This window comes from Nothobranchius furzeri, chromosome 12, assembly GCF_043380555.1.
Source record: "Nothobranchius furzeri strain GRZ-AD chromosome 12, NfurGRZ-RIMD1, whole genome shotgun sequence".
NCBI lineage: Eukaryota > Metazoa > Chordata > Actinopteri > Cyprinodontiformes > Nothobranchiidae > Nothobranchius > Nothobranchius furzeri.
The window spans coordinates 13,952,197-13,976,049 of record NC_091752.1 but is presented as its reverse complement, the minus strand read 5'-3'; the positions used below and the strand labels follow the sequence as shown (position 1 = coordinate 13,976,049).

Below are 23,853 nucleotides of genomic sequence, written 5' to 3'. Positions count from 1 at the left end.
GGAGCGAAGTAACGTTTCGTTTTGATACCAGTGCAGCCATCCTTCTCAACATGCATCATTGAGTTGAACCAAGTTCAGTAATCGCGGTGGCCCATGATGCAGCGCGGTGGGTTTCTTCATATTGCGATATTTCATTTTTGCGGTTACCGCGACAGCCCTACTTGGCATGAATGAATCCATGGTTCGGCGCTGGAGACGGCAGCGGGAAGAACTCATTCAAGCCAGCTTCACTCCGGGATGATGACAGCAACACGGACAGCGACACTGACATCGCCACAGAAAAGGTATGTGATGAAGCTCTTCTGAGGCTGTTCAACTCAGACACTGAAGAAGAGGACTTTAATGGCTTTAGTGCGCAGGAGGAAGATGAGAGCGAATGACTTCTTCTGGTAGGCAAGTGTGTTTTATTTACTAACCAGGCATGTTTTGTGTGCAGTTTTTATTTTCTAATCATCCAGGGCTTATCAATGCTGTGTCAGCGCTGATCTTTTCTTCTAAACATGTAAATTACCGGTAATAACGTGTCAGTGCTGTTTTTATTTTATAACCATCCAGAAATATGAATGCTATCAGTGCTGTTTTCTTTTCTAAACTTGCAGGCACATTCACCCGTGTTTAAAGTTTGTTTTGTTCAATTAAAACAACAACGAAAAAGCCCCGTGTAGCGTCATTCTAATTATCTTCTGTTATGGCCATACATGTGCTGGAGACCTGCATGTGGCTGCTGCGCAGCGGCTTGTATTCGAGTGCGGCGTGCGTGTAGAAAACCTTTTTTTTGTTGTTGCGGCTTATATTGAGGTGCGCTCTATAGTCCGGAAATTACGGTAGGTAAAGATTAGGTATGTTGATCTTCATTAGCAGGGTGTGTTTATCAGTTTACCAGTTCGTTTGCTTGCTCGATGGTGAAAACACTACAATGGAGTCTGTCTTGGAGGTCTATATGTGCATCAGCCAGCAATGCAATCAGCTGTTTGCATTCATTCTGCATGCGTGTGAAAGGGATGGCGATCTCATCGTAGTACAGCTGCTCTGTCAGGATGGCCAGGAGCCGAGGCTGCACCATGGACGACACCAGCTGGCAATCCTGAAGGGTTTAAGGAAACATAGCCTGTCAATAACCAAACGTTTTCTGCTCACTAACATCCATGTTCCGAGTCCCCTGAGCATCTGATCCCCTTACCTTCTGCAGCGCCGCCCACTCACAAAGCACCAGCACCACTGCTATTCGCTGCAGGGCAGACTTGGAATTGAGGTGGAAAAGCAGCAGCTGGCCCAGAGACTCTGCTGGTCTGATTTCCTGAGATACAGAGTTGAGCTGAGGGTCACATATGCACCAACACAGAGCCCCCAGCAACCTGGATCATAGCATTGGAAACAGAACATGAGATCACTTAATTACCCAAAAAGTCCATATCTGAGAACAGAAAAATAAATAAATAAATAAACGTACTTGGCTGCCATGAGTCGAGCGCGAACCACAACGTAGTCTCGTGTCATCGAGTCTTCAGTTACTGTCTCAGCACCAGCTATGTACTCCTGAATGGTCTCTTTTACCTGACTGACCTGGTTGGTTCCTTGGCGTGACTTGGCCCCACTTTTATCCTGTTGCAGAAACATAAGTTATTTTAACTCTTCATAAATAAAAACCTGAGAGTAGATATTAAAACAGTCAAGATGAATACATCTTCTCTGCTCAACAGGGCCCTATACTATAACTCATATTATACTATAAACTATACTATGACTAATACAATAACCTACAACTATACATCAACAGCTGCACCTCCAACCACGAGTCTGTCAAGCTAATCAAGTTAGCAGACGACACCACCGTCATCGGACTCATCTCTGACGGAGATGTGTCTGCCTACAGAAGGTGGAACGGCTGGTGTCCTGGTGCAGCCACAACTACCTGGTGCTAAACACCCAGAAGACAGAGGAGGTTGTTGTGGACTTAAGGAAGCACACAGCTCTACAGCATTCAAACAATTAGCGTGTTAAATACAGACTAAACGATTTACTGCAATTTTGGCTAAAAGATTAAGCATATTGACGCCCACGCTGATCGAGGACCAAACAGGCTTCATTAGTAACAGACAAACACACAATAATATCAGGGCCACTCATATTATTGACCAGATACTTAAAGGGAAGACCGGAACAGTTATAATTGGGCTTGATGCAGAAAAGGCATATGATACGGTTGGGTGGGAATTTCTATTAAAGTACTGAAAAGATTTGGGCTATGTGATAAGTTTATTCAATGCCTAAGAATGGTTTATTTGTCACCAACAGCAAGAATCAAAATTAACGGAAGCCTCTCAAATCAGATAACTCTACAACGTGGCGGTAGACTAGAGGGCTGCCTCGGGATTGGGTCACGCGGGACCCAACACAAATCTTGCGAGGGCGGGCAGTGTAAATTTTGCTGCGGGCGGGAACAGTCGGCTAAAAGAAACAGTGCGGGATCGGGATGAGTATGATGGGGTCGGCAAATGATGTTGAAAAGAAGCTGAAACAAGGTCTTTATGAAACAAAAACCAAAGCAAGGCAAGTCAGACATTTGGAAGAGTTTCTCCGATTGTGTTAATATTTCTCATTCAGGTCTCTCTTGGAAAAGCGACCTCAATCACTGCCTGATTACAGAGAATAGAATATGAAACGGCCTTGATTTCATTAACCCTTTAAGCACCACACAGTAGCTCCTTTATGTTTATTTTTAGAATTTTATTGTTTAAGTAGCAAGGAGTTATTTGAAATCACATGCGCCGAGGCGTCGCCGGTGATCCTGGTGACGCGTCGGCGTTTAAGGGTTAAAAACTAAATGAAAACAAAGTGCGTCAATCCTGACCAATGTGTTAAAAGACGTGCAGGATCCGATCAATTTGTTTTCCCCTCATTTACAGTCACAGAGGTAACGGCGCAGTGCGCGGCTCTGGTGGTAATCAAGTTCAATTTTATCTCTTTTCAACTATTTTCACAAGAAAACAAAACAGTTAAAAGCAGGGCTTGTGTTGTGTTGACCGGATAGTTCTTGTATTTGACCGTTTATTTTGACGGAGAAAGAATGGAAAGAATTACCCCGACGCATGCAGACGAACTGACATTTTATTCGTTACGCACATCGCAGATGTAGCTAAATCACCCAAGAAAAGATTCCCATCTAAACATCTGAGCTGGACACTGCTCAGCGCAGCTCGCTGTCAGCGCGTACGTACGGTGCACAGCGAGCTGAAGATGTGGAGAGGGGCTTGGAGCGCGTCGCTGAACCAGAGTTCATGCGGGAAGATTCCTCCGACTGAAGCGAGACTTGTCACTTAGAATATGTTCCCTGATTATGAAACTTTGGCTGAATAGTGCTTGTTCCTGTCTCCAATGTGGCGACACATCCATGAGCCGTCTGAGGAGAAGCCCAGAATCTCACATCCTCTTCAGCTCAAAAAGTACCGATATGATTACGCACAAGCATGACCCGTGAACCCGGTCTCACAGTTAAGACCGGGTTGGAACTGTTCAGGTTTACGCAGACAATCGTTACATTTAGAATTGACATACAGATATAAAATTAATTCAGTAAAATATAAAGCATTTTATTTAAATATCCATTCATTATTTTACAAGCACAGAGAGCCGCATCAGATGGATAGAAGAGCCGCGGGTCGCCAACCCCTGATATAGCCTATAAAATTACATGTTTTCTCCAGGACCAGAGAGAACACAAACTCAATACATCTCTTTTATTGTGACGTAATAATTTCTCCGAGTTTTGCGGTTGCGGGCGGGAGTAGACATGTACACTGCGGGTGCGGGCGGGAGTGTAACACACACGTTGCGGTTGCAGGCGGTAATGGTCAGAAATTCAGCGGGAGCGGGCAGGAGCGGGATGAAGAAAACAGTTCCACGCAGGGCTCTACTGCAGACAGGGTTGTCTGTTAAGCCTGCTGCTCTTTCATTCATTTATCGAACCATTAGCTCAATGCATCAGGGAAGAGACCCGATTTAAGGGGGTTACAGTAGGGAATGTGGAAAATAAAATTGTTTGTATGAAGATGACGTGTTGGTAATGGTGGGGAACCCAGAAGAGGGGATTCTGCTGCTTATGGGAATCCTGGAAGAATATGGCAGACTGTTATAGACTGAACATAAAAAAAAACTCAAATCTTGACATTCTTTTTTGATCCCTCAAGTCAATTAGTTGCTAGATACAGACTCAGATGGCATCAATCGCACATGGAGTATTTGGGCATCTTGCTGACAAAAGATTCTGCATTGTTATATGAAGTTAATTACAATCAGGTGAACAAGAAAATAAATGAGGATCTAGAGAGGTGGGGTCTGTTCCCCCTCGAACTGGGCAGCAGAGTTAGAGCGATAAAGATAAATGTTCTCCCAAAATTGCTATATTTATTTGTAGCACATCCTGTGGAGGTCCCAACAACACAATTCAGGGAATGAGACATGCATTGTTCAAGATTCGTATGGAGCAAAAAAAAAAAAGGCCGAGAGGGAGATATGCAAAGTTGCAGTTGTCTTGGGGAGGGGGGCCTACCATGCTTTGAGGATTATTACTTGGCGGCCCATATCAGACCCCTAGTGTGCTGGTGTAACTAAAGCCTGGTTCATGCTTCTCTGTCAGCTCCGCAAGGGACAGACACGCACGGACTGACTGAAGCGTTTTGCTCTCATACTTCTCCGTCTCCTGGAGAGTGTTGCAAAGCAATTCCCCGGCAGGACAACAGAGGGCGTAGCGCTGTTCTGTGGTATCCTGTCATGTATCGGTCCAAGATAGTGTGTTTATATTGTTTTTTTGTATATAAGAGACTTTTTAACAAGAACATATTTGTCTCTCATTCTCCTCCACCTCTTCATGCACTCGCCTCCTCTAAACTGACGTTTCCTGTCATTTCCATCCACAAATAAAATGCTTGCTGTGCATCTTTTCACTCCTCCAGTCACGGGCAATTAAACGTTCATGTTTTTAGAGTTTTTTCGCAAGGTATTCTTCAAGCTTCTCCGTGTCTGCCGCTTGTTAACCTCGGCTATCTTTATGTTTTTGAGGGCGCAATGGCGGCGGTGTAGATGACAGCGGAGTCCTGACCAATCACAAGCCTGCGTTGTGCGTCTCGACTGACAGATGTTTAGAAAAGAGAGCTCGACTCCGTCCTTCCTTGCGGAGCTCTCCGGCAGGCATGCAAGGACGTTGTGCGTCTCCGCACTGACGCAGACGGAGAAGCATGAATCAGGCTTAAGTATGAGGCAAAATGGAAGGACATTGAGCTTTCCTTAATGGATTTCCCAATACAGTCTGTTCCGGGGTCTCTAGAGAGTTCGCCACAGGTATATCAGTTGCAGAATTTCTGTGCAAGTTTTTCCCTGGAAAAATGGGTAGAGGTGGTAAAAAGACTCTCTCTCTAAGGAAGTAGGTTTTCTGGGTTGGCCGGCATACCTCCCAGCATGGTTGGACCATAAATTTAGGGAGTGGTCCAGGCATGGAAGATGCATGGGGAACTGATCAATTTTGAGGACATGTGTCGGATTTATCAGATCGGTAGAGAAGACTTCTACCGTTACAGGTTCAGAGCTTTTTCCGGAGGGAAATTAGAATGCCCGACTCTGAGGCAGCTAATGGGGTGATTCAAAGATTCATGGATGCATATGGAGAGAAGCCTATAAGAGATACCATAGGGAAATTGTACAGAAGTTTTATTTCTATGAAAAAGACTCAACAAGATATGTCAGCCATCGATAGGAAAAAGAAGCAGGTATAACAATTTCAAAGGAAGCTTTGTCACAGATGTGGAGGAATGTGTTATCTACCACAAATTCCATAACATGGCGAGATTTTGGATGGAAGAATTTTATTCAATTTTTCATTACACCAAAGCAGAAATCCAAGATAAATGGTTCATGTGAGAATGGAGAGGTTGCCGCGGGTTGCTTCCATATCTTCTGGTCGTGTCCTAAAGACCTTTTGGGAGGAGATTAAACAAATGGTGGTGGACGTGCATGGAGAGACACTGGACTTCTCCTTTAGTACCAAGTACCTTGGAAAAATCCCTGAGGATATAAAAGGAAGAGATCCATACCTACTGAAAATAATCTTGGTTGCATCCAAAAAGGCAATTACTAAGTGTTGGCTGCAGACAAGACCCCCACACGGAAGCTTGTCATTAACATTATGTTTATGTATTTAGCAGATGCTTTTGTCCAAAGTGACTTACAAGTGATAATCGGCATGTTGCCCTTGAGGCTAACAACAACAGTAACAGCAACTTGACATCAATCATGGAGGAGGGAACAAAGGAGTGGACGGTGGAGAGGGGGGACGGGTGCAGGGAAGGTGCTAGTTAAGAAGATACTCTCTGAAGAGCAGGGTCTTTAGGAGTTTCTTGAAAATAGAAAAGGAAGCCGCTGTTCTGGTAGTGCTTGGAAGGTCATTCCACATTTGTGGAACGATGCCTGAGAAGAGTCTGGATTGTCCTGAGCGTGGTGTAGGCACTGCTAGCCGACAATCCTGTGATGACCAGAGCGGCCGGACCGAGACATAAGCCTTTGCAAGAGGATTCAGGTAGATGGGAGCCGTACCATCTTGGACTTTGTATGCTAGTGTTAGCAATTTGAATTTGATGTGTGCTGCTAGCGGTAGCCAGTAGAGCTCAATGAACAGAGGGGTGACGTGTGCTCTTTTTGGCTGATTGAAGACCACATGCGCCGCTGCGTTCTGGACCATTTGAAGAGGTCTCACAGTACAGCCTGGAAGACCAGTTAGAAGGGCATTGCAGTAATCGAGGTGGGAGATGACGGTAGATTGCACCAGGAGCTGGGTGGCATGTTGTGTTAGGTATGGTCTGATCTTTCGTATGTTATACAGCGCAAAGCGCTATAAATATGATTCAACACATGGAGATGATGACCTTCTCACTGCGGCTGCAGAAGGAGAAAGGAGAGAGACTTTGGGAAAGATGGGAGTGTTATACCTTAAAAGACTAGAAAGTGATATCTATGGGATGTGAAAGAATAGCCACTATTCTGTTTGGATTGCCGATGCACCCAAGTAAGTCTGTGCAAGAAACAAGATGATGTGTAACCTGAAATACAGGAACGGATGAGCTTTTCTCTAAACAATCTTGTCTTTAGACAAAAATTATCGCGGATTTTGTCCACAAACTCTCTTAAAAGTTTATGTCTCATATTGCTAGCAGGTTTGTTTTGCCACCCAGTCACTCGCGCATGCGCACAAAGATCCTCCTATAAAACATTCCACGTCTAGTTAGTTGGAATGGAGGCGCTCACAGCCCAGTGCATGCTCCTGATGCCGAGGAAACGGTTAGTTTAGTCAGTTTTAACTTGCTTAACTATTTTTCATATCTTTATGAATGTTTTCACATATCCATCGTTAATAATTTAATCTGTTTAACTATGTATGTATTATGATTTCCTTCTTTCCTACTCATTTTCTCATCCTTTCCTTACATTGTTATCTTTTTCCTTTTAAACATATTTTAATTTCCTTAGAAAGGAATTAATTTATGATATTGAAGTATATTGGATTTATTACTGTAAACTTACCCATTTAGAGATGGAAAACTGAACTATTCTTGCAAATTTAGGACTTTCCAATATTAGACAATGTCCTAGTATTTTTGCCTAGTCAAGCAAAAAACCTGATGACGGATCATCATGACGTCATGACAATAATTCATTTACATACAAAAGCATACCTTGGAGCGAGCCTTCACCTCCAGCAGCATGCTCAGATCTATAGGAATGTGAGAGGCCTGCATCATGAGGCAGAGCCAGGCTCCCATCCAGGGACAGCTGGCTGCTACCACATACTGCTGAGGGGCCTGAGACAGCAGCTCCATCCACACCTGCACAAATAAAACAGACCAACAAAACTCACAGGAGACTCTAGAACAGGGTATCTGCAGGTTTAAGGGAGCCAAATTTAAGACTTTAATACCTTTTTTAAGACCAAGCTATTTTTGAAGTTAACTTTAAGCTATAATTTCCAGCTATTACCTGGAACCGGTGCTAACCACATTGCGAACGTGGAATTAACCATCCAGTTACCATTAAACTTGCACTTCCCCATAGCGCAAGCTCCCACTAGCTTAACCAGCTAATGTGCTCATCTAAAAAAAATAGCCCCCTTTCACAACCAACTGACTGCATACGGTTCCGCTTACGTCAACATCATACACAAAAAATGCTGAACACTAACTAGAAATTCACAAAATTTTATAGAAATATAAGATTTTTGTTTATTGGGCCTTTAGTAATTTAAGACCTTTGGAAACTGTACTTAAGGATTATTTGTAATTTTTAAGGATTTTTAAGGTCTTAAATTTGGAAAAGCAAATTTAAGACTTTTTAAGGACCCACAGATACCCTGCTCTAGAAAATCAAGAACACAGATTTACTCTTTGATATCAGCTTTTTTTAAACTTAAGCCTTTTATCCAAATTTAACTTGCGGGTTAGATCTGCACAATGTTACGTTTGAGAATCGACATCACAACGCACCTGTGCACAAGTCACATCATAAGGCCCTTTCTGACTGTAGGAACCTTTTGTAGTTCCTAGAACCTTTTCAGGAACCAGCCCTCTTTTGCACCGTTCGGACAGATGGGAACTAGGAACATTTATCCGTAGTTCCTAGAACCATTTTAGCTCCTACTCTGGGGCTAGGACCTTCTGTGGTTCCTATGGAACTAACATGACACCGGCGCTTGGTGAGCTACGCCTCTTGCTTGATTTCCACATCTTTTCTGTTCCGAATCGTGTTTATTTAGAAAAAGACTGGACTGCATCCTGGATACTCCTGCTGCCGCCAGCACACCTTGCCAAAACTGAACAGGTAAAGAAAACAGTCTTAATGCATTTACAAATGTTTCGTCTCTTCACTTGATATAACGGAAGAAAATTGTCCATTTTGGGATTAAATCTCGGAGCAAAAGCCGCTGATAGCAAGCATGTGTTTAATATGTAATCATTTAGTTTTGTTTTCGGTGGTTCAATTCTAAAATACTTAATCCTTCAGCATCTACACTGCACCTACAACCTACTACCTACCAGCAGCTCTGTCACCCCAGACCTGCAACACACATCTCACTACACAGAACTATAATATAGTGTATTATATGACACTTGTGTGTTGATTCTCTCTCCACCCTCCATGTTTTTTTTCTAGGAAGGAGAAAAGGGGTGACACACGTCTGGCTACTGTGCAGGAGATGCTCGGGCCAGAGGCTGAACAGGAGGCAGATGAACGGTTTGATACCATGATGCAGTTCTTCTGTGAGCTGACAGAGAGGGAGTCTTAAGAATGTAACGATTAAATTTACATATTATTTAAAGAACCATAAAATGTGAGATTCCATAGGAACTATGAAATCAATCTCATGGATCTTTGGATAACTTAAACCAGAAGATTGGAACTTTTTATGCAGGGATTATGTAACACTTCGTATTAACTGAGAGACAACAGAAGAGAGAGTCACCTTTAAAAAGTTTAAGAAGATTTATTTCTAAAACATTTTTAAACCAGACTAAGTCTAAACTCTAAGTGAATGGATGGATCTTGGTGTGAATGAGATGCGAGATGGATGGTGTATGTGTGAGTGATGTTGTCATCAGAACTCTCGTATCCGGAGAAGCAAGTCTGAGTGATGAAGTGATGTTTTGCTCTTAAGCTATGATCGGAGTTTCATAAACACATAAGACGCGTTTTCTCACTCCACACATACCCTTAGGATGAGACCTCCGTACAAATCCAGAATGCCGGGTCCTCGGACCCCCCTTTCGGTACCGGAGCCGATGAAACAGCGTCAGCAGTACGACAGACTAGTCTTTGGATTGTCTCCAGGTAAAAAGAGACAGTTGGTTGACAGCGTCAGATGGACCCGGAGGGTCAGTGAGTTCAGCTTTTATTCTGAAAGGAACCGTTGCTTGGTTGGTAAAGTGCAACAGAATTTCCAGCTTGTCAGTTCTTTGCTTAAAAAGGAAGTCCGGGTGGCCGGTCCGATACGTCTCTTAGAATGCGGTGAACTGTCTTGAGATGGCATGGGGACTGGTTTTATTAAACTGGATGTTTTGATTTACGGTCGATTTAAAGTTGGACAGATTTATAAACACCACAGAGACTATGCCACGCTTCAGAAGGGAAGGTTCCGATTGGATGAGAAAGATAAAATGTGTCATGTGATTTTAAGCATTACGTGGATCAGGATGTCTAGTGCAGCTAGATTAAAGTCACATTACTTATTAATATTAAAATACCACTGATCCTAAACATTATCATTTCACAGATTGGTTCACATTTTATTATTTGACTAACACTTTGCTTGATTAGCTTTATTAAAATAGAGTTCTTTGATTTATTAAAAAAGAAAGTTCATCTTCTTTCTTCTTTTGAGCTGGAAAGGAAACAGTTGTAGAAGCAAATGCATGACCTTGAGGCAGTCTCATGCAGATTAATTCTTCCTGAGGAGAGAGGGTAAATAACCTTCGGTGGAATAGCTCCTTCATCACATTACAAGAACATCCAGCTCAGGAGGAGCCAGCCACCAGCAGAAGCTCATGGAGGGTCTCTTGTCTACAGCGAACACGTCAGCAGATAAAAAGAAGTGAACTTGTGACTCCACTGCACAAAGCATACCGTGCACATGTGAACAGTTATTTTTACACCGAAATACTTGAGTTTGTAGCAGGCATTCTTGTCAGAAGACCGCGTTCATGATATTGTCACTTCCAGAAGGTGAGCGTCCTAGTTTAGTTTGGCTGGCCGATAACATGCAGAATGCAATCGGATTGCTACCGCTTTATCTGGGTGCTTCAGTTTGATTTGAACCCGTTTTTCAGCCAGACTAACATGTTTACATGTATTTTTAAAAAAACAGCGCAAGTCTTTTTAGGGCAATACTTTGGTTTTCTGATGTGCATGTACACGTACTGTAAAGCATAGACCAGGGTTACACGCGCCGCAGCTAAGCCTCCACTGTAAAAAATTATTTGTTACAATAGAGTGTAGAGAATGACCTGCAGAGCAAAATCTTTGCTACTGCTGTGGTTGATCAAGACCTCCAAGCTTTAAGCCATTCCTATAGTTTTATTATCACAATATCGTGCTGCCAGGTTGATGACAAATGCATACCCGCAAACTTGGAAAGTGTCCTCGATTCCTACTAGAGACCACAGCCAATGTTGATTAGACAAGTTGTCCACACCTTAAAAATTCATCAATGCAACAGCGCTGCCGCTGCATGAAATCACTTTGACATGCTGTGTCTGTGACTAGTGAGAAAGGTAAATTCCCATCCTTTCTCAGAAATTGTTCATTAGAAAAACCTACTGACCCGACAGACACCCCCCCCCCACCCCCCCTCAAAACAAAAACTCTTTGGATCTATACGATTCACATGAACGTCATTTTTGGCTTCAAAAACGGCGACAAGTTTGTAGGTACATGATGAATGACTTGCACTTGTAAAGTACCTTCCTGAGTCAGAGGACTCCAAAGTGCTTTACACTACAGAAACAATTGTGGTGATGAGCCAGATTGTGGCTACAGCTGCTCTGCGGCACACTGACAGAAAAAGTCAAACAAACCTTTTGTATCAGTTCCAGGATTTCCTCGCTGCTCTCCAATATGCAGGATTGGAAGATGTGTCGCAGCATATCTTGTAATATGGGGTTAATCCAGACAGCGCAGCTCTGACAAGTAAAGAAAACAACACAACACTTGGTGGTATAATTAACTTTGGTGTGCATTTCTAAACAGCTACACATTTCTAACCGTATGGATGTGTTGCTTCTTAGTCGACTTACCTGATCAGCCTTGGACAAAAGTGTGTAAAGGGTTTCCAGAGCTGCTTTTCTAACTGATGATATTGTATGTCTCAAAAACGGCCAAACGCGAGGAACCAGGATGGTGAGTGACTGCTGCAGGCTAGAGAGGCGAAGGTGGGGCAACAAACACTGTGTTGACTATCTCATCACAACTAGGCAGTTTTTCACCAATTGAAGGTTATTTTAGAGAAGAGGTTACTGCAAAACTCACTGTGTGTGATGCGAGCTTCAGAGACTCACCTGCACTGTCGGACCTGTGGGTAGGTCAGCAGTAGGGACAGCAACGTCATGATGCTGTTGGTGGAAGCAGTGAGGTCATCCAGGTCCAAAAGTGCATCCCATAATGTGTTCACTATGAAAGGTACCTGTGACAAATAAAAATACAGCATATTTACAAAATCAGAGTTTGGCCCAATCAGATGGACTAGCATGACAGGACTTCAAGCCCAGAACACCAGCCCTCCACGACCATGCTGAGAGCTAGAATGAGCATTTGGTTTTCACGCAGGACGTAGTTGTGAATTATGGGTAAACATTGTTCCTGAAGGCTGCTTGTTCATTCACATATAAATCTAAGTGGAGCTGCTGTGTTTTTAGGGGGAAGACATTTTATCCTGGCCTGGCAAGCCATCCTGTAAGTGTGAATATGAAGTCAACAACCTCAGACCGGCCCACTGGGAATTTCCCCAGCTGGATGCTGGTTCAGCCCGCTGTCTCCATTATAGACAGGAGCTGCTCATCACTTTAACTGTCCCTGTGACACCAGAGCTGAAGTTTTCACAAATAAACACACAACTTAGATCTGTGGCTCGTATGAAACCAAAACCAGAGCGCACCACAGGAGCGAGTGCGTTGTTGCTTGGGCGGTGCGGCGCAGAAACACATTTCAGTAATGTAATCGACGGGAATACTAACGTAACACCGGTGCAGAAAGGTGCAGGTTTCAATTAGCAACAGCAGAGTGAAGGGAGAGGGCTAACATAGCCAGAGAAACACGGAGGGACTGGACTGACAGTAACATTTTGAGCTAAACTGTGATAAAAGTGTGAGTGTTTAACCTCCTCATTAGAAAAAGTGTGGGTGTTTAAACGCCCACATCCCCCCGCTGGTGCGACGCCCATGCACCTTACTCTTGTGCAGTACCAGCTGTCTGTCAACCTTTCAGGCTGGATGAGTGAATTTCTTCATCAGAGTCAATATTCTGCTTCCTAATCAGAGCCAGTCATGACCACACAAAGAGATCAGTGCTGCCAGCAATTCTAAGTTTTATCCCTCTAAAAATTGTCTCTTCCTCTCCCCAACCAAGAAGCTCTCGGCAGGAGGCGGATTTCAAACTAAAAATTCCAAAACTTTCAATGTAAACACACTCATAAGCATTGCTCAGCCTGAAGTTACTCATCTCCACCATCTTCTGGTGTAAAGTAGTAACTTCATAAGGGTTAGGGTTCATGAATATATATTTTGCTACATGTACATCTTGCACAGAAGAGCAATTGTTCCTCTGACCTTATTGGGCAACAGCTGCACCAAACCCTCCACCACTGGGATGAGGGCTGCAGCAGCAACAGCTCTGACGTCATCATCCAGGTCCTGTAAACCCTCTGTGATGGCAGGAAGCACCCGAGGCAGTAAAACCGGAATCAGATCCTGAGACAGAAGACAGTGGACTCGTCACATGTTGAGACATCAGGAACAAACAGCAGCATTTATCTCTTTTAGCATCATTATATACAGTACTGTGCAAAAGTTAAGGCAGGAGTGACTAATAGGCGACAATGTCCTCTGTTGCCGGTGGACAAAAGGAAGCAATGCTGTTAATTCAAAATACAAGACGACGTCGTCTCATGCCAAAAGCTTTATTCCTGCGCCATTTTTTTCCCGCTCACACAACAACAACTCCCGGGCTTCCAGAACTCTCGCGATACAACAGATACTCTCGCGAGATAACAGCAAATAACAAGTTAACAATCTCCCTCTTTCTTTCTCAAAAAAAAAAAAAAAATAAATAAAATAAAATTATAAACACATCCCTGTAAACATTTGTATATGCATGTGCATATTCATATAAACAAAAAGAACATTTCAACGCGCTTTGCTTTACTTAAAGCAAACTATCATAACAATAAACAATAGTCCATTTTAATGCAAAGACAACTTTGTAAACAAAGGATTACAGTATCCAGAGCCCTTCATCTAGTGCCTTTAGAAGGGTCAAAGGTGAAACTCCTTTTTTTGTCAGACAATCAGCCAGTTGAGATTTTGAATCTGACCAACAAATCTGTCTGATTTTCTTGGCTTGTATGAGCTCTTTAATGCTGCTTATTTCCAGCCTGAGTCTTTTTTCTGTAACCTGCTTGGTAGACCTGAGTGCATCAAACAAGGAATGATTGTCAGTCACACAGATCAAAGGAAGAGCGTTCAGACCAGTTTTGCCAGTAGTAAGCTCAGAAAAAAGTGTTGCCAGGAATACAGCACTGTCTATTCCATCTGACATGGCAAGGGTCTCTCCTGCTAGTGTACTTCTGACCACACGCCTGATTTTTTTAGACTGCCAAAAGAGAGGACAAAACTTTCCTCCTTTACCCATGAGGACGATTAATGTCCCTCCTTGGGTACCTCCGTCAGGAAGGTTGCCAAATGAAGCATCACTGAAAATAACCAAAGCCAAATCCTCACTGTTACCCAAATGCTGAAACTTAAGAGTCACTTTCTCTGCTTTAAGTTTACGGATAACTTTGTTCACTTCATGAATAGACTGTACAGTTGCATGTTTGATATTGGATCCAAGGCTACATGTGTCAAACATAACATCAGGCCTCGTTTGTTTGGCAACCCACAAAATCTGTCCTATTTTTGACCTGAGTTGCTCACATTCTGTTTCACTTAAGGAAGCTTCTCTCTGTACAGCTCGTGCTGCTTGTAACTGAACCGGTTGTAGGTTGTCAATGTAAAGTTGTTGATGCACCTCTATTCCATCGTTAACTGCACAAATGTCCATACCAACATAAGAAAAGTTGTCATGTTCTTCACGGCCCACAAGGAAGGTAGATTTCAGTACAGGAATGATATGAGTTGCAAAGTGACTTGAACCAGCCCAAAGGAAATCCTCAACGTGACATGCAAGCACTCCTGTAATCTCAGATTGGTCATTCTGCCAATAGAACACTGCAGGATCAACCTGTGATATTTTACCACCAGTTTTGAGCATAATGTCTTTGACCTTATTGTACCAATAAAGTGAAGCATCTGCAAGTCCATAAACACACTTTTTCAGTTTCCATAAAACCTCGACTTTGCCAGCTTCAGGTGGGGGACGAAGATAAATGTCTCTTGACAGTTCCATTCCCTGCAAGAAGGCAGATTTAATGTCCATTGAATTTACTCTCCACTTGTTTTGACATATAACAGCTAACACAAGTCTGAGAGACTCAGACCCACATGTTGGAGAGTCTTTCTGTAGTTCTTTAGTATTTATCTCTTCAAACCCACGTGCCACAAGCAGAGCCTTTGGGACGACACCATTAGCAGTTTCTTTGAGTGTACAGACCCATCTAGTAGACACACATTTTTGACCCAGGTCTTTCACTTCATCAAACACACCATTACTTTGCCAGCTCTCAGTCTCCTGCTGCTTGGCAGAATCAAAAGAAATATCTTTTGTTATGAGTACATCTGCATCTTTGTTTTCAGCGTCTGTGCAAAGACCATTAACAAGTGACATGTCTACAGCTTTCTTTTCACCTTCACTACCATCATGCTCAAGATATTGCACATTGTACCAGTTTTTGTATTGCCCTTTTGCGTTTCCTGCTCTGCCTAGCACTCTGGCTGTGTGTTGAACACCGTTGTCTCTGTTGGTAAAAGTGATCAGCTGTTCTGCCCTTAACTTTACATTTGCAGAGGAGACAGGATCAGTGGGTGCAGAGGGCTCATTTACAGTTTGTGTGACAGACATGTTTTCTGTAGTGTTAGTTTCTCTGTCAGTAGTGATGTCTTCTTCCTCACTAATACTCTGTTCACCATCGGGTGTGTCATTGTCATCATTTTCAACTGTGTCTTTGTTGTCAGTGTCATCATCTGTAGTAGTGTGTGGTGTTTGTTTATTTCCACTCTGTGCATCCACTTTACTCAACCTTGACTGGTGCACTCTTACTAGAGTCCCCCCATGTCTTACAAATACAACAGCTCCATCCTGCCCAATAACTACACCTGGACCCTTCCACTCTGTACAGTCGACTCGTTTGTAGTATACTTTATCTCCTGCCTCATATTTGTCATCTGTAGGCCTAAGTTGCTTGCGTAGTGCTCTCCTAATCCTTTCTGAACACTCTGCCTCAGTAAATGCTTTCCTGGAAGCATGTAATGCTGATATGTGTTCAGCTACTCTTGCACTTACAGTTGTGCCCTCTAGGGCAGGTGGCTTGTCCAGCAACACCGAAGGAAGGTTGGAGTTTTGTCCAAACACAAGTTGATGTGGGCTATAACCATGTACATTAAGCATACTGTTTTTTGCCATAAGGGCCCAGTCTAACGCAGTGTGCCAGTCGCATCCTCGTTCCTTTTTTACCTTCAGGAGAATTTCTGTAAGTGTCATGTTATGTCTCTCCAGTAGTCCGTTGCTCCAGGGACTATAACCCGTCGTTGTCTTTACCTCAATGTTGAAGTTTTCAGCCATGTCCCGAATCTCTGTGTTGTTGAACTCTCCGCCGTTGTCTGTGTAGAGCCGTTTGGGAGCACCGTGAATACTTATCCAGGTGTGAATGAAGGAGTTGACCATCTCTGCAGCTTTCTTTGTCTTTACGATGCTGCCGGCGCTGAAGCGTGTGAAGTGGTCGATGATGTGAAGGTACCACACATTGGGCTCCAGCTCATGCAGATCCATCGCTACTGTCTCATTATACTCAGAAGCCAGGGGTAGACCAACAGCAGGTCTCGGCTTGGTTTTGCAATATCTCTGACAAATGTCACAGTTACGAACGACCTCTTGTAGAATAACTGCACATTGCCTATCTGTATTACCAGAGCTTTGGATGAGCCTCAATAACTTCTCTGCAGATGCATGACCAAACTGCTTATGAAGCTTCACAAGGACTTTCTGTTTCTCTTTTGTAGACATATCAGCAGTTACCATGAGAACTTCATTTTCATTGCAGCTTCCTGTGGTATTTTCATCTCTAATGTCCACACAATAGTGTCCCGAACTAGTGAGCTCTAAGGGAACAGGCTGCTTGAACATGACAACGCTGTCATTCTCCATGTCTAGAACGGTCCCTGCTTTCTTGAGAGACGTTTTGCTCAGTAATAGTGGAATGTCAACAGAAACTACTTCACTTTCAATGTCACATTTCGTTTGTCCAATCTTGGCTGGAAGTTTCACTTTTCTGCTGGAATACACAACAGTACCATCCCCAAAGCGAAATGGTCTGGAGCTGGGGATTTCTGATTGCACCAACTTGTTTACTTGGCCTTGGCTGAGGCCTACCCATGTAACTATCTAGCCACTTCTGACCACAAACTGTTCGTGTACATGCAGTATCAATGATGGCTGACCCCAGTGCTTCAGTCAGGAAGATTTTAGAGTCTGTCATTGAGGCTTTTGTGTACAAAGTAATGTTACACTCCTCCACTTTGCCATCCTCAGTTAGCTTTACTTGGTCACCATTACGATGAGTACGGTCTTTCGCCCAGTGATAAGTGCTCTGACAAATAGCACATCTTGTTCGCTTGCCAAACTTGTCAAGTGGGTTGGTACCTTGTAGTGGTTGTCGCTGTCCACTCCGTGACGAAGCACCGCTGTTTCGTTTGTATTTGAAACCTTTTTGCTCAGTAAGAAAAATTGCATCTTGGTTCAGTTGATCTTGGTTCAGTTGAATTCCGCTGAAAACTCCGGCTACTTTTCCTCCGAAAATCCGTTTCAGTGCAGACTTCATAGACGCAAACGTTAAGTCCGTGCACGCTGTCAGTGCAAGCTGTCGACTTTTCTCATCAAGACAAGCTGTATCTAGAAGCTTAAATGCTAGCACAGCGTCAGGCAGCGTCATGTTGTACCTTTTCATCCGATTATAACGCTGTTCGAAGTCTATAATGTAGTCTGCCATTGACACGCTGTGGTTCTTTGTAATGGAGTCAAAACACGAGTAGGCTTCATAAGCGCAGTCTTTCTCTTCTCTCTGAAATACCGCGTCAAGTTTTGCAAGCAGTATTTCCATACCGTCATCGTCGTCCAAATCGTCCACGGGTATCTCCATGGCCGTTTCTCTGGCTCTTCCCTCGAGTCCCAGCGCCACCGCGAGTGCCTGTTTCTTTTTATCCAGCTCCGTAACTCGTCTCCAGATATTGACTTCATTCTTCCAGCACTCATATGGCCTGGCTTCATCAAGCTTTGGTGGTACTTTGTAATTGGAAACCATCCTCTGCTACCAATGTTAATTCAAAATACAAGACGACGTCGTCTCATGCCAAAAGCTTTATTCCTGCGCCATTTTTTTCCCGCTCACACAACAACAACTCCCGGGCTTCCAGAACTCCCGCGATACAACAGGTACTCTCGCAATACAACAGATACTCTCGCGATATAACAGCAAATAACAAGTTAACAATGCCACCCACAGTGACGACTGATGATGGCTAGAGATACTAGCTGAAACATGCCAGGTAAAAACCCAATTTTCTTACTAAACTGTAAGAAAAGAACAAGAAATATTTGTGACAAATGCTGTAAACAAAGAATCTTAATCTTTTACTTTTATCAGCATAAATCAGCGATTGAACAAAAGAGAAATCAGATCAATTTCTGCTGGGACCACCCTCTGCATCCAGAACAGCATCAGACCTTCTAGCTACACTAGAAAACAGCAGGTGGGCTGACCCAAATATCTGGGAGAAACAACCACAAATCTTCTGTGGACATCTTTCAGTCTCTTCATGTGGTCCCAGACACACCATCTGTGGGGACCGTTCAACTTGGCTTATTTCTATAGTGCGAAGTCATGACCCGAGTGATCTCAAGGACCTTCACACAGTAAACATTCCAATACAGGTCAGGTCATTAAGCCAACCAGTAAAAAGTTTCTTATACACTACCGGTCAAAGGTTTTAGAACGCCCCAGTTTTTCCACTAATTTGTTGCAGTTTAAGTCATTCAAGTCCAATGAATAGCTTGAAATGGTACAAAGTTAAGTGGTGAACTGTCAGAGGTTAAAAAATGTGAGGTCACTCAAAACTGAAAAATAATGTACATTTCAGAATTAAACAAAAAGGGAGAGTCACGTGGGACCGCAGACCATGATGGCCGCCTAAGGCAAGACCTCCTGACAAGTCAGCCACTTTCCCCTGGATTTTCATGAATGGGACTTTACTTTCTATGATTTTAAGGTGATCTAACATTGACGACAAGATCCTGGAGCGTGTAGGAGAAAAGAGCAACAAAATGACTACTGTGAATCCGAAAACGAGGTCGGCAAAACAGGCGGCTAGTACGGTAGTCGCTCATAGCAACAAGCTAGCCAGCGTTAACAAAGGCAAGCACACTACGCAGAGTCACGAGGCTGGCTTGACGAACCCGGTGGCAGTGAATGCTATGGCGGAGCTGCAGTCTACTTTGGAAAAGGCTATGCGGGAAATGGCTCAAGTGAGCAGCATTCTGCAGGATCTACAGGCAGACATTTCACAAGTGAAAGCATCACAAGCTAAAATGGAATTAGAAGTTATTAGCCTTGGAGAAAAGCTGGAGGAAGCGGATGCACGGACTATGGATTTGGAAAAGGAGAAAGAGGCTGGATAAGGAAGCCAGAGAGAGCACGTCAGCATGAAGAGCTTCGGAGAGTTGTGCAGGACATGAAGAACCGGGGCAGAAGAGTAAATCGTCGCCTGGTGGGGGTTAAGGAGCGTGCTGAAAATGGCAAACCAAAGGAGCTGGTGAGAATTATTATTGCTGAAGCGTTGGGCAATGATCTGCATGACAGGGAGCTGCAGCAGGCGCACTGCTCGCCTGGCCCGTTACCGAACGACGGGCAACCACCAAGGCAGATTATTGTACGTTTTCATAATTATCTGGAAAAAGAGGGTGCTCATGGCTGCTAGGCAGCGTTTTTGAGACAAGGGCGGGATCAAGAGGAACAATTGTAAGATTTCCTTCTTTCCTGATATGACTAGAGACATAGTGGAGAAGAGGAGAAAGTTCACGAAGGTAAGAAGGAAACTGCATGATCTGGACATTAGATTTACATTGTCATACCCAGCCGTCCTCCGTTTCACGTGGAATGGAGAAAAGAAAAGGTTTGAGAATCCCCGAAAGGCAATGAAGCTTATATGCCGTCGGACAAAGACAGACGGACCGCAAAGGGATCAACTATTGACTGATCGTCACTAGGGAGAAGGACAGTAACATAGTTGAGGAACGGAAGCGGGGGTTATAGGAATTTGCGAATTTACGGCTTTCAGAAGTATGCCAAACATTTGATTAGTCTTACTTTTTGGAGTAATATGGCATTTGAATAGGATGTGGCTCCAAGCTATGTTGAAGTTAAAAGTAATGGATACAGTCAAGAGAAGTATAATGGAAAGTATATATATGTACTGTAAATATATACATATGTGTGTGTGTGTGTGTGCATGTGTGTGTGTGTATGTTTATATATATATATATATATATATATTTTTTTTTTTGGTGGGGGGACTGTCGGAGGATTTGCCGGGGGGGGAAGACCATAGAGATTTGGGGGGGTTATTTTAAGGTATATTGAGCTTATGTTAGTGGGTATAAGGGTTTTGTTCGGGAGGATTAAAGTTTGTTTTTATGTGCAGCACAGGCCTGGGTTCTATAACGGTATACAATCACCGTCTTATGGTATTATACTATGTTTTGCTATCCTTATTGATTCTGACCCTTGGTTGTCAATAGAGAGAAAATGGCTAAAGGTGTTAAAATGGTTACATGGAATGTGAATGGTCTGTCAAATCATGTGAAAAGAAAGAAATGTTGGAATTATTTAAAATCTCAAAAGATAGATATAGCATTTCTCCAGGAAGTGCATCTAATAGATAAGGAAGCAGATAAACTTAAAACAATGTGGGTGGGGCAGGTGTTCTACAAGTCAGAAATGGGGAGTTGCAATTTTGGTGCAAAAAAGTATGAATTTTGTATTATTAAATCAACATAAAGATGAAGAGGGAAGATTCATATGTGTTGAAGCAAAAATTAATGGGAGTAGAATAATTATCTGTAATATATGTGCTCCTAACACAGAGGATCCCAATTTTTTTCATGAAATTAATAAGCTTCTGGGTTCACTGGATGGACAAGTTTTGTTAGGGGGTGATTTCAATCAGGTGCAAGATGGTATACTGGATAAGACAACATATAGCAAACGGATTCCTAGGGATAGACAGGCTATTCACCAACTACTGGAAGACTTGGGTCTTGTGGATATATGGAGGATTGTTAATCCAAGAGAAAAAGAATTTACATTCTTTTCCCATAAGCATAAATCCTATTCGAAGATTGATTATTTTCTGCTTTCTAAATGTATGAGTGATTTGTGTGTTAGTTGTAAAATTGGAGCAATGGCACTTACAGACCACGCAATTGTTACGTTGGATCTTGTAATGGGGGAGGAGCAGGCTAAAAGTAAACGATGGAGGCTTAATGTTTCCCTTTTCCAAGATTCAGGATTTGAGGATATGCTGAAGGAAGATATTAAGTTCTTTTTTCAGACAAACACTGGATCGACAGAAAAATTTATTACCGTTTGGGATGCTTCTAAAGCTTTTATCAGGGGTAAAATTATTGCATATTCAAGCAGGAAGAAAAGATTGGATGAGGCAAAAATGAGGTTATTAGAATCCCAATTAAAACACAAAGAAAAGCAGTTATTAAACTACAATGAGTTGCTGCTAAAAGAAGTATGTAAAATGAAAATGGATTTTAATGAGTTACTTAACTAAAAGGCAAAATATGCGCTTTTCAGGACCAGGGCAAATTTTTTTGAAAATGGAAATAAAGCCAGTAAACTCTTGGCAAGGCAGTTGAAACAACAAGAGGCAGTCTATGTTATTTCAGGAATCAGAAACAAAGAAGGGGAAGTAGTAACTAAGACGTCTGAGATCAATCAGTTGTTTCAGAGGTACTACAAAAATCTTTATTCCACTGACGCCAAGATAGACGTAAGTAAATGGGAAGCCTTTTTTTCTGGGCTCGAACTCCCTCAGTTATCACTACAACAAGCTGAGGAAATGGATGCACAGATTACTGAGGGGGAGGTCCGAGCTGCAATTCAGTCTATGAAGGGGATAAATCCCCAGGAATAGACAGATTTCCTATTGAGTATTATAGGGTTAGCATAGACCTTCTGGCGCCTATTCTAACAGAGCTTTATAGGTGGGCTTTGTTAAAGGAAGGTCCTCATCTGATAATATGTGGAGACTACTTCATTTGATGTGGAAAAGTCAGGAGAGTGATATGCCAGTCGCTGCCTTCTCACTTGATGCTGAGAAGGCATTCGATCGGGTAGAATGGGAGTGTTTATGGAATATTTTGGAAAAATTTGGATTTGGGAGCGGTTTCCTTACATGGGTTAAGGCAATATATGCAAAGCCGAGGGCAGCTGTAGTTACAAATGGTTTTATTTCCCCCTTTTTTAGACAGTTTAGGGGTACAAAACAAGGAGACCCTTTGTCCCCGTTATTGTTTATATTGTTTATGGAGCCATTAGCAATTGCAATAAGAAAAGAGGGAGCAATTAAAGGGGTGGAAGCAGGTGGGAGAGAACATAAACCTTTTCTTTACGCAGATGATATTCTTTGATTTCAGAGCCGACATCTTCTACCCAGGCTCTTCTTGACAAAGTTGATTTATTCTCTCAAATTTCTGGTTATAAAGTTAATTGGCATAAGTAAGAGGCTATGGCCATTTCTAGAGCTTGTTATTCTACCATGGTGACTGCAGGGAATTTTAAATGGCTCTCATCTGGGATAAAGTATTTAGGAGTTAAACTGTGTGCTAATATAACAGATATAATGCACATTAATATGGCTCCTCTCCTTATTAAGATAAAGTACAGCCTGGAGAAATGAAAAGCACTCAATTTAACATTATGGGAAAAATTAATACCATTAAAATAGTGATTGTGCCACAATTTAATTATTTGTCAATGATGCTTCCGATATCAATAAGTGAAGAGTATTATTCTCAATATAATCAGATGGTAAATGAATATCTATGGAATTGAAAGAAACCGAGGATAAATCAACAAAAACTAAATGTAACAAGGGATGGGGGTCTTGCTTTGCCAAATATGGAGCTGTATAACATCGCCTTTGAAGTGGCTGAATTAACAAAACACAGTTGTTTAGGATGGGTAAGTATAGAAAAATAATTTACTGCCCCCTTTTGGCCTTTGGAAGCTTTGTCACAAAAAAAGAGCACAAAAGAAGGAAACAAGAGTATAAAGAGAGTAATCCAATATTACAGCGTTCTAAAAATTTCTGGATCAAACTCCACAAGTGGTTAAAGACATCACATTATAAACAATTATATTCATCAATATGGTATAACCCAGCAATAAGGGTGGGGAAGGAAGTCCTCTGTTGGAATACGTGGAGAGAGAGAGGCATGAGAAAGTTAAAGGATCTAATCGAGAACAAAACAGTGAAATCTTATCAGGATTTGAGGCTACAATTTAACATGGATAGCATAGGTAATTTATGGAGATATTTCCAAATAAGAAGTAGCTTGGACAGTTTAGTTAAGGGGTCGCCTGAAGAGGACAATGTTGTACAGCTCTATTTAAAATTAGCAGAAAAGTATCAGTCAGCATCTATGTTTTATAAGATGGCAGACAAAGTATTATATGGAAATTATGATGGCATGTTTGGCAAAGAGATTTAAGCATACGGTTGGATAGAGATTCATGGCAAAGGATAATGTCCAATATGGGATGGTTTACCAGGGAAGCACGAGGAAAGCGGACACATTATAAGATAATCGATAGATATTATTTTACAC

General features: G+C 42.5%; 1 protein-coding gene across 1 annotated transcript in view; it reads right to left on the bottom strand.

The window, feature by feature from the left end:
- The window catches only part of btaf1 (BTAF1 RNA polymerase II, B-TFIID transcription factor-associated), a 122,178-nt gene that overhangs the window by 50,052 nt on the left and 48,273 nt on the right, over positions 1 to 23,853 (bottom strand). The window contains exons 12-19 of the mRNA XM_054738604.2: positions 13,356 to 13,496; positions 12,090 to 12,214; positions 11,829 to 11,949; positions 11,610 to 11,714; positions 7,722 to 7,871; positions 1,451 to 1,602; positions 1,181 to 1,355; positions 881 to 1,084 (exon numbers count right to left, since the gene is read on the bottom strand). Of these exons, the coding sequence (XP_054594579.2) occupies positions 881 to 1,084; positions 1,181 to 1,355; positions 1,451 to 1,602; positions 7,722 to 7,871; positions 11,610 to 11,714; positions 11,829 to 11,949; positions 12,090 to 12,214; positions 13,356 to 13,496 (1,173 nt within the window). The remainder of the gene's footprint in view (positions 1 to 880; positions 1,085 to 1,180; positions 1,356 to 1,450; positions 1,603 to 7,721; positions 7,872 to 11,609; positions 11,715 to 11,828; positions 11,950 to 12,089; positions 12,215 to 13,355; positions 13,497 to 23,853) is intronic.